Source organism: Rhinolophus ferrumequinum, chromosome 11 (genome assembly GCF_004115265.2).
Source record: "Rhinolophus ferrumequinum isolate MPI-CBG mRhiFer1 chromosome 11, mRhiFer1_v1.p, whole genome shotgun sequence".
NCBI classification, from domain to species: Eukaryota; Metazoa; Chordata; class Mammalia; order Chiroptera; family Rhinolophidae; genus Rhinolophus; species Rhinolophus ferrumequinum.
In genome coordinates, this window is record NC_046294.1 from 32,055,698 (window position 1) to 32,067,465 (window position 11,768).

The 11,768-nt window shown below is 36.1% G+C and overlaps 1 protein-coding gene across 1 annotated transcript; it reads left to right on the forward strand.

The window, feature by feature from the left end:
- Positions 1–437: 437 nt before the first annotated feature.
- Positions 438–7,904, forward strand: CCDC179 (coiled-coil domain containing 179). The gene is made up of 4 exons (XM_033118881.1): positions 438–482; positions 1,738–1,782; positions 3,534–3,638; positions 7,896–7,904. Exons 1-4 carry the CDS (start codon positions 438–440, stop codon positions 7,902–7,904), a joined length of 204 nt encoding a protein of 67 aa, XP_032974772.1.
- Positions 7,905–11,768: the final 3,864 nt, after the last annotated feature.

Consider the following 11,768-nt stretch of genomic DNA (forward strand, 5'->3'; position numbering starts at 1 on the left):
AGAACAATGAGATGATGGAATTGAAAACCCTGGCAAGAGACTGAAGTGAGGGGCCATGGAATGAATGTAAGCTAGGCCTGTTAATAAGTGAAGGGGGCTCTATGGACAGAGAGCAGAGAGATGAGGACCAGAAAAGATGGAAAAATTGATTATCGTGTGGTTGTCTAAGCAAGAGAGGTGGACGGATAGGGAACTGTGGTAACCTGGCATCCCTCACTCCACAGATGCTCTCCAGACAGCTAGGGATTTCACCTCCCCTTCATTGGAATTGCAAGACAGTTAGTTAATGGCTAGGGCGGGGCCCACTGGGAGGATAAAGAGAATTGTGATGTAACAGGGCGGGACTGCCAGGTGGCAGGTGGGGTGAGTGGTCTGCTCCCCAACTACTTGGTGGGGATGAGGCAGTGAGCCCCGGGTGAGCTCTGAGGCTGTGAAGCATGTGCCTGCCCTGTTCAGGGGATGAAACTACCCAAGTCAACCCCGTGAGTCCTTCCGCCGTAACCCTGCCTCGGCCACCCCTGCCCACGACCTGGAGCTTGGAAGCCACAGCAGGTGCTGGCGCTGCCGGCCATCGCACACGCAATTCGGTGCTAGGGATTGGGAAATCCTGGGAGAAGTCAACAGACTGGGCCAAATATATTCTATCATCTGTTGCCTGAGGCAATATAAATTCAGCGGCCCTGGCGATGGGTGGGGGTTACAGAGGTGGGGGAAAGGATACACTTCTCAGTATTCGGATGGGGAGGAGATTGATTTTGGTGTTTGGGTTAAACAATTGGATCAAATGATGGGAGGAGGAAGTATTTATGGCACAATTTAGAAGTTGGGAGAGGAGTGGGAAGCCCATAAACTAGCATCCCATCTCCTGGTGCCTCAGGAAACCATATACCGCTTGGGGTTTCTCAATCACCTCAGCTTTCCCAGGCTTTCGAAGCCAAACTAAGACCAGTTCCTTAAGGAAAGCGCAGTACGACACCATGAAGTCATGTACCAACATGACTCTTTGGATTCATTGTACACCCTTTTCATCCAGAATAAATCTCTGTACTCTGTGCATTCCCTGTGCTGTCCTAAAACATAAAACAGCCAATTATTTTACCAACAAAATGGGTTTATTTGGGAATAGCAAAGAATGGCAATTCTGGACTAGCCTGCTATAGCAAAAACTATAGGTAAATCTAACACGCAAAGGAGAGGAATTTCATAGAGAAAAAGGAAGAAATTGGGAGGGGTTGTTTTGAAGGAAAATCCATCACAGCTAAGTGAGAGTTCAGGGTGGTCGTGGTTTCTCGTTGGCCCAGTCGCTGGGCAAGAAAGGAAATCTTCCTTTCTCCTGCTGGAATTGTAAAGTAGTATCCACTTGCAAGGTAAGTCTCTTTGTGCTGAGGTCCATAATTGACAGTTCTTCCAGATAGGATCTGTAATTGATGTCCAGTGGTAATGCACTGAGAGGGCGCCCTCTTCTGGCCTCCCAAAGACATTTTTAAATGAGGTTTCCCTTTATTAATTTTCACACCTATAATGCGGTATATAGCTGGTTCTTTCTTCTTATAATACTATCGCCAATCTCTACCCTGATTTTTACCCTGATAGTCTTCTGATCCTGCCTGTTGCAGTTGAGATAATATGTATGTTACATAAACAAAAAACAGTAGCATAGGCTTCCTGTTATACAAAGTAATCTTTCTATTTACTCATGACTTTTGTGTGTTTTCTTTAAAATTACGTATTTTGTAGGAAGGACCAAGATGGCCGCGCCCTTCAGAAGTCAATGAAAGGCAGGTAATGTTGAAATAAGTAATTATGGGTATTTCAAAATTGTGACTTGATCATATTCCTTTATGTGTAGTAGTCCCTAATATGATAAAACTTTTATTAGCTAGACACTTCTGCCTTATCTTTCTTGGAACTCTGGGATTTTGTGACAACTGTTAGTGTGAGTCTTAAGTAGGGTAATATAAATGGCTTATATTATCATTTTTAAAGTAACATTTGACATATACACAAGAAAATACGTAGAATAATAAAATATAACTTCAACTTAAAACTTTATAGGTGTTCTTGAACTCATTTAGGGCCTGCATGTTTTTGAACTTTATAAGCATATTATCATACAAAATTTGGTGTATATTCTTTCTTCTCAACAAATCCTAAGACTCATCCATATTGTTGTATATAATTATAGCTCCTTTATTTTCACTGCTGTTTAATATTTTCTTATGGAACATATCTCAGTTCATTAATCCTTTCTCCTGACAGTGGGTAGTTTACAATTTTTTCGGTAATAAACAGTGCTACTGTGAACATTCTAGTACTTGTCTTTTTTATCCATGAACAAGAGTTTCACTTGATTATTTAGACAGGAGTAGAATGGCTGGATCATAGGGAAAGCAAATTTTTCAGTGTTATAAAGTAATATCATATTGGTTTTTTTTAAAAAAAAAGTTGTACAAATTGCACTCCCGTTGGCAGTGGATAAAAGTTGCTATTATTCCTATCCTCTTTACCCTTAATACTCTATGTCACTATCATCAAAGCATTCTATGCAATCCCCTACATCTCTGCTACTTATAGATGCCATACAATGGGGACATTCAAAAAAGCTCTGTGTGATATGAAGCATTTAAGAGAACTAAAGAATGTACATGGATTTTGTTTTCTTAGTACCATAAAAAAATTGCTTTGGGGTTTTAATGAACATCACCTTTCAAGTAAAAATAAATACCTATATCCATGAATCTTGGATCTATCTAAAAGTACACTGTTGGTAAAATCAAGAGTTGGGAATCACTGTTGGGAATCAAGAGTAAATAGCCTCATTTGAAAACTGTACTGGGCCGGCCCGGTGGCTCAGGCGGTTGGAGCTCCATGCTCCTAACTCCGAAGGCTGCCGGTTCGATTCCCACATGGGCCAGTGAGCTCTCAACCACAAGGTTGCCAGTTCAATTCCTGAAGTCCCTCAAGGGATGGTGGGCTCCGCCCCCTGCAACTAAGATTGAACACAGCACCTTGAGCTGAGCTGCTGCTGAGCTCCCGGATGGCTCAGTTGGTGGGAGCGCGTCCACTCAACCACAAGGTTGCAGGTTCAACTCCCGCAGGGATGGTGGGCTGTGCCCCCTGCAACTAGCAACGGCAGCTGGACCTGGAGCTGAGCTGCACCCTCCACAACTAAGACTGAAAGGACAACAACTTGAAGCTGAACGGCACCCTCCACAACTAAGATTGAAAGGACAACAACTTGACTTGGAAAACAGGCCTGGAAGTACACACTGTTCCCCAATAAAATCCTGTTCCCCTTCCCCAATAAAATCTTTAAAAAAAAAAAAAAAAAACTGTACTGATGGTCCAATGTGTTTTCTTCATCTATGAACCACGTTTGAAAAAGATTTTTTTCCTACTTCTCTGTAGCTATGTAAACCATATGCACTGACAGTGTTTATCTTTTTATTGACATAAACCAAAAATATAATCAGCATGTTACCTTTTGTTATAAAAAGTATCATTTATTTTCTTTCCTTTTATTTGTCTAAAAGGCCATACATAAACGTGTTGAGCATATGAAACACCTAAAGAAACAGAAGAGGAAATTTAATAAACACTTTGCAAGACCTGCTCCTATTCCAGAACCAGGACTCTTCGTAAGTAGAAAGACTTCATTGTAATGAACAGATCTTTAAATGCAACAGACATCCTCATTTTTACTTTATGTAATACTCTGAATTTTGCTTTTCCCCTTTCCTTTGAGAAATGTGTAATCGCAGTCTGGGAAGGCACCTTAAAGCTCCTCTAATCAAATTATCATCTATTATTTAAATCTCTTTTGTAATCATCTCCTGGAGATGAGGTGGTTTAATGAAAAGAGTATGATCTTTGAAACCATGTTGTTCTGGATTCCAGTTTTTGCTGACAAAATTATTTGCCAAAATTATTCAATTAAATATTTCGCATTATATTATTTGGAAAATAAATTACAAAATCCTGCCAAATAGTTATTCAGCCTAAGCTTGTATACATCAGAAAGCTGTACACCAATCACACCTTATTCCATCTTTGCGTATCTTTGATATGGACTTAAAAGTTCTTCCATATAACACATTATATTGTTGCCAGGAGCCCCTTCCACATGGTATTATATTTCTTGTGGCCAGAGATACATCCAATGGCCCTTCTGTTTGAAAGTTCTTTAGATAGTTGAGGACACCTGTTATCTTCCTTAACATTCCAGCTTTTCTTCAGGGAAAAAAAAAACCCATTTTCTTCATCTGTTCCTCTTTCAATTTCATAGTGATCCCTGCCCTTACCCAGGCAATCTTTAGCAATAGGATTATATTTCATTATGGAAAGACTTGGGAAAAGTTGTATTTCCAATAATTAAGGTATTTTTCTGTTCATTTTCTTTTTGAAAGAAAGTATTTTACAAACACAGCTAATGAATAGCCACATCAGTTAAGAATTGCTAATTTCAATTCTTTAGAAAAGAGAAACTCAACTGCAGTGGCTTTACCAAATAGGAGTATATTTTTTTCTCCAAACAAGAACTCCTGACCTAGGCAGTCTAGGGCTGATATGGTGGTTCCAAAATTCACCAAAAATGTCCTTCTATCTTTCTGATCCTTCAAACTTTTCTCATGACCTGTATTCTCATGGTCTCAAAAATGTTTCTACGTCAGTAAACACTGTGTCTACATTCCAAGAAAAAGAGGTAGGGCAAAGGGCAAAAAAGCATATGCCAGCCTAGTCAGTTCCCCTTTCATCAGGAAAATAGCATCCAAATGAAAAGTGTGTGTGTGTGTGTGTGTGTGTGTGTGTGTGTACATATATAGTTTGCTTTTTATCAGCTTTATGGTAGTTACACACAATAAACTGCACATATTGAAAGTGTATCATTTTTAATATTTTAACACATGTATACCCATGAAACCATCACCACAACCAGGACAATCAACATATCCACATACAGATTTTTTTCTTGTGCCCCCTTTTTATTTAGATAAATAGACTTTATTTTTTAGAGCAGTTTAGGTTTACAGAAAAATTGAACAGAAAGTACAGAGTTCCCACATACTCCCTCTCCTCTCCCCAAAGGTTTCTCCTATTGCTGACATCTTGCATTGGAGTAATACATTTGTTACAATTGATGAACCAATATCAATATATTATTATTAACTAGATTCTATAGTTTACATTTGGGAATCCTAATGTAAACTCTTTGTGTTGTACAATTCTGAGTATTACAGTATTATAAAAAATAGTGTCACTACCTAAAAATTCTCTGTGCTCCACCTATTCATTCCTCCCCTCCTCCCTCTCGCCCTTGGTAATCACTGATCATTTTTACTGTCTCTATAGTTTTGCCTTTTCTGGAATGTCATATAGTTGGAACTACACAGTATATAATCTTTCTTTTAGACTGGCTTCTTTCACTTAACTATATGCATTCAAGGTTCTTTTATGCCTTTTTATGCCTTAATAACCCATTTCCTTTGTCTTTGAATAATATTCCATTGTATGGATATACCACAGTTTATTCATTCACTTATTAAAAGACATATGGCTGCTTCCAATTTTGGGCAAGCATGAATAAAGTTGCTATAAACATTGATTTTTTTTTTAGGTTTTTGAGTCAACATAATTTTTCAACTCATTTGGATAAATTTCTAGGAATGCAATTGCTGGATCAGATGGTAAAATTATGTTTAGCTTTGTAAGAAACTGGCAAACTGTCTTCAAAAGTAGCTTTATCATTTTGCATTCCTGCCAGCAATGAATGAGAGTTCCCATTGCTCCACATTCTTGCCAATACTGGATGTTATCAGTGTTTTGGATTTTAGCCATTCTGACAGGTGTGCAGTGGTATCTTGCTGTTTTAATTTGCAATTCTCTGGTAACATGTAGTACTGACAATCTTTTCATATGTTTATCTGCTACCTGAATAACTTCTTTGGGGAGTCGCTTGTTTATTTTCTTACCGTTGAGTTTTAGGAGTCATTTGTATATATTAAATACCAGTTTTTTGTTTTGTTTTTTAAAAAGATGTGTTTTGCAAATATTTTCTCCCAGTCTGTGCCTTGTCCTTTCTTTCTTCTAATAGTGCCTTTCCCAGAGCAGGAGTTTTTTTTTTGTTTGTTTGTTTCTTTAATTTTAATGAAGTCCAACTTGTCAATTATTTTTTTCATTGATCATGCTTTTGGTGTTATATCTAAAAACTCATTGCCAAATCCAAAACCACATAGATTTTCTCCTGTGTTATCTTATAGAAATTTTACAGTTTTTCATTTTACAGTTAGGTCTATAATAAATTTTGAGTTAATTTTAATGAAAGCTGTAAGATAAGATCCTAGATTTTTTTTTCTTTTTCAAGGTGGATGTTGTTCCAGCACCATTTATTGAAAAGACATTCTTTCTCTATTGTATGGGCTTTGCTCCTTTGTCCAAGATCTGTTGACTATTTGTGTTTGTCTATTTCTGGTCTCTATTTTGTTCTATTGAATAAAATATGTATTTGTTCTTTTGCCAATACCACACTGTCTTGATTACTGTAGCTTTATACTAAGTCTTCAAAAGTTGGGTAGTGTCAGTTTTCTAACTTTGTTTTTCTCTTTCAATATTGTGTTGGAAATTCGGATCTTTTGCCTTTCAATATAAAATTTAGAATCAGCTTATTTAAATCCACAAAGTAACTTGCTGGAATTTTTATTGGGATTGTGTTGAATCTATAGGTAAATTTGAAAAGAACTGACATCTTAACAATATTGAGTCTTCCTATTAATGAACACTGAGTTTTTCCCATTTATTTAGATCATCTTTGATTTTTTAATCAGAATTTTGTAGTTAAATATTTTGTTAGCTATATACCTAAGTATTTCTTCCTTTCTTTTTTTTTTTTTTTTTGGTGTGCTGATGTAACTGGTGTTCTGTTTTTTAATTTCAAATTCAAATTTTTCATTGCAAGTATATATGAAGTCAAGAGACTTTTCTATATTAACTTATATCCTGCAACTTTGCTTAATGATTTAATTGTAGGAATTTAGTTGTAGGAATTTTTGTGTTTTTGTTGTTTATTCGTTGGGATTTTCTACATAGACAGTCATGTCATCTGTGAATGAGTTTTATTCCTTTCTTCCCAACCTTTTATTTCCTTTTTTTTGTTTTATATTGCATTTGCTAGGACTTATAGTATGACATTGAATTGAAGTGGTGAAAAGGGTCATACTTGCCTTGTTCCTGATCTTAACTGGAAAGCATCTAGTTACTCACCATTAACTACAATGTTAGCTGTAGGTGTTTTGCAGATGTTCTTTATCAAGTTGAGACAGTTCCCATCTTAGTTTGCTGAGAGTTTTTATTATAAAAGAGGGTTGGATTTTGTCAAATGCTTTTTCTGTATCTATTGATATGATTTTATGATTTATTTTCTTTAGTTTATTGGTGTGAAGGATTACATTAATTTATTTTCAGATACTCAACTAGCCTTGCATACCTTGGAAAACCCTATTATGCCATGGTGTATAATTCTTTATATATAGTCTTGGATTCAATTTGCCACTATTTTGTTGAGTATCTTTGTTTCTATACTCTGAGAGATATTAGGCTGTCATTTCCTTTCTAGTACTGTCTTTGGTTTGAGTGATAGAATCATACTGGTCTCATAGAATAAGTTGGGAAGTTTTCCATGTTTCTATTTTCTGCAAGAGACTGCAAAGAATTTGTGTAATTTCCATTTTATATGGTAGGTAGAATTTACCAGTGCACACATCTGGGCTTGGTGCTTTCTGTCTTGAACGGCTATTAATTATTGATAAAATTTCTTACACTTAAAAACTTTTTAATTGTCCCACAGTTCTTGGATATTCTGTTCCATTTTTTTCACCCTTTTTTTTCTCTTTGCTTTTTAGTTTGCATAGTTTTTATTGACACATTGTCAAGCTTTCTGATTCTTTTTTTCCACCATTTCCAGTCAACTGATGAGCCCATCAGTGACATTTTTAATTTATGCAACAATGTTTTAGATTGCTAGCATTTATTTTTTATTATTTCTTAAGAATTCCCATTTCCCTTTACATTACCCATCTGTTCTTGCATCTTGTCCATTTTTCCATTAGATCTCAGCATAATAATCATAATTATTTTAAATTCCTAGTCTGATTACTCCAAAATCTCTGCCATATCTGAGTCTAGATCTGATGTTTGCTTTGTCTCTTCAGATTAGTTTGTTTTGTTTTGTTTTTGCAGTTGTTTGTTTTGCTTTTTAGCATGTCTTGTAATTTTTTTTGTTGAGAGACAGACATGATATACTGAATAACAGAAACTGAGATAGATAAGCCTTTAACGCAAGGTTCTATGTTTATCTGGCTAGGATTTAGGCTGTGTTTTTCTGTTTGCTGTAGCTATGGTGTCAGAGGTCAAAATTTACTTTAGCGTCCTTATTTTTGTCTCCCCTCTTGTCTTTGTGTCCCCCTAGAGACTCTCTCTTAAATAGGGTCTGAGACTCACAGTTCTTTAAGCTGGACTCCCCTGATATTATATAGGAGCCTTATTGATGTGGTGGTAAATTGTGTGGGGGAAGATAAGTGTAGTAGAGTTCTACGATTAGTTCTCAGTCTTTTACTGAATCTGTGTCCCTGGAATGTGACTTTCTCAACTACTACTTTGATGCCCCAAGTAAGACAGGAAGGCTATAGGGAACTGAAGTTGGGTATTTTCTCTTTCCCATATAGATGGGTCTGAATTGGGGTATTTTCCTTCTCCCAGGTCAGTTAAGGCTCGGTAAAACCCAAACTAGTTAGGTTCTGATAAAATAGTTTCCCTTGAGGGCAAGCCCTATGAAGAAGAACAGAAAGCTCTGGGGTACTTCAAAATGGTTGCTTTTCCCCTCTCACTTCTAAAAGCAAAAGGAGATTTTCTTTCTGATCTTCAACAGTGAGACCCATGGGGCTCTTGGAGGTAAAACTCAAGGAAATATTAGGGCCTCCATAAGACTTCCCCCCCACTGCCCCCATCTGAGTTTTAATTTTCAAGCTAATCCATACTGAGCCTTCAGCAATTCATCCACTGAAGTTTAAGTGTTCCAACCAGTTTGGGCTTCAGCAGCGGAATCACCTGTTTATCTCCTCAGGTTTGAGTGCAGCAGTTTGGCCTGTGACCACAAGTGTTTGATGGACCCAAAGAGTTATTGGTGTTCAGTCTGTTCAGTTATTTTTTTTAATTGAAATATAATTGACATATAACATTGTATTAGTTTCAGGTGTACAACATAATGATCCGGTATTTGTATATATTGTGAAGTCATCACTGCAATAAGTCTAGTTAACATCCATCACTATACATAATTATAAATTTTTCCCCCATGGTAAGAACTCTTAAGATCTACTCTCTTAGCAACTTTCAAATATACAATATAGTATCATGAACTATCGTCCCAATGCTGCACATTACGTCCCCAGGACTTACTTATTTTATAAGGGGAAGTTTGTGCCTTTTGACTACCTTCACCCACTTCACCCACCCCCACACCCCTACCTCCAGCAATCACCCCTCTGTTCTCTGTATCTATGAGCTCACTTTTGATTGTTTTTTAGATTCCACATATAAGTGAGATCGTATGATATTTCTCTTTCTCTCTCTGACTTATTTCACTTAGCATAATGTCCTCAAGGTCCATCCATTTGTTGTTGAAAATGGCAAGATTTCCTTCTTTTTTTATGGCCTAATAATGTTTCATTGTATATCTATATACCACATGTTCTTTATCCATTCACCCACTGATAGACAGGTTGCTTCCATGTCTTGGCTATGTAAATAATGCTGCAGTGTGTGCAGTTTTTTCTTGTTGTGAGGATGAGAGTGATGATTTCCAAGCTCTTTACATGTCAGACTGGAAACTCCCACTTATATTTCTTCTATATATTGACCAAAATGTATAGTATCTCCCATTTAAGCTCAAGCTCTCAGTGCTTCTCAAGTGTGGTCAAAGATCAATTATTTTGTTTCATTTGGTATAGTTTAATTTCTAAACCATTGTGGACTGACTGTTTTTTTTAACATACAATCAAATTGTCATAGCAATATCAAGTTGTTATAAGTGAACATAAATGTTTAGTCTCAATTCTCTGCTAATCTTGTTGTAAAGTAGTAATAAATGTAAGACTAGCACCCAAACCAGACCACCAGAGTAACACTGCTTTAAACAGTACTGATTCTTCTTTAACTTTCTTCTCTTGTATCTTTTGCAAATTGTTAGGTGGTAAGCAGCATCTCTATTAATACCCTCTTCTCTTTTTCCTTCCTGTTAAATTTATCTTTGGCTTCAGGAAAAACTATAATAACAGTATTTGTACAACTGAAATGGTTTAGGATGAAAATGAAGACCTGATTACTACTTTATTGACATATGTGCTGTACCCACTAGAGCAGAGGATGCATGATGAGGCTAAAGCACACGATCATTAAAAGAAGTTTGAAACAGTATTTTTGTTTTGATTTTTCTCTGTTTAAAATCTCTATAACAAAAGTTGCCACCTAATTATATCATTAATTTTATATACTCACAGATATTTAAGTTATCCTGAAATACTATTTTAAGACTAATTCCTATCAACAGTGATACACATAATCTTTCCATTTTCACTAATTCGTCTGTCGCTCAATTCATTTTGAGTCATTTTAAGACTTAAAACACTCTCAACAGATATATACATGATTTTCTCAGTCAATTACAAATCATAAGACTTAGAAAAAAACAAAAACTGCCTATGTTTAACATTTCTGTGACATCCATTATGTTTAGGAATGACTTTGACCCTCTCTCCAAACTGTTATTTTCATCTTCTACAAATTCTCTCTGCTTGTAGTGTTTGCTACCTGACTCATAGAAAAATGTTTATATCAAATTTTCCCCAGATATGATTAATTTTGTATTAGTGATTTTCATATCTGTATTCTATCTGAATGTGACCTTACTACAATCATTTTAGCATAAAAAGGCTTTTCCCTTTGATAACTTTTCAAGATAATTTATAGTTTGCGTAAACTTTTCCTTATATAAATTTTTTCACTTTTTTTTATTAGTTCAGGTGTACAAAACAATGTAATAGACATTTATCATTTATATCCCTCACACAGTGATAATCCCCCTCCCCCAATCAACTACCCCTCTGACATTGCATACAGCCATTACATTTCCACTGTGTCTATTTCTAATGCTTTACTCCACTTTAGTAACTATATATATACATATATATATGTATATATATAACTATAATTATATATATTTAATTATAGTTGACATTCGTTATTGTTCAGCTTCAGCTTCAGGTGTACAGTGCAGTGATCAGGCATCTACATCTTCCCTGAGGTGGTCTCCCTACTGAGACAAGTGTCCATCGGATACCCTACAAAATCTTTACAACATTATTGATTACATTCCCCAAATTAATTTTCGTATCCCCATGGCAATCTTGTGGTTACTGATCGTTCTTTCTAATCCCCTCATCTTCCCCTTTATCCCCACACCCCCATCTAGCAACCCTCAGTTTTTCCTCTATGTCTCTGAGACTGTTTCTGATTAGTTTGTTCATTTATACTTTTCTTTAGATTCCACACATAAGTAAGATCATATGGTATTTCTCTTTCTCTGTCTGACTTATTTCACTTAACATAATGTTCTCTAGGTCCATCCATATTGTTGCAAATGGTAAGATTTCATTCTTCTTTATGTCTGCGTAATACTCCATGTATAAATATACCACAGTTTCTTAATCCAGTTGTCT

What these genes read in the sequence shown, in the direction of transcription:
- CCDC179 (XM_033118881.1), top strand. Translation starts at nt 438, where the DNA reads ATGTGCCTGCCCTGTTCAGGGGATGAAACTACCCAAGTCAACCCC. An exon ending in AAACTACCCAAGTCAACCCC is followed by an intron (nt 483 to 1,737) that starts GTGAGTCCTTCC and finishes CGTATTTTGTAG; the next exon opens with GAAGGACCAAGATGGCCGCG. An exon ending in CAGAAGTCAATGAAAGGCAG is followed by an intron (nt 1,783 to 3,533) that starts GTAATGTTGAAA and finishes TTTGTCTAAAAG; the next exon opens with GCCATACATAAACGTGTTGA.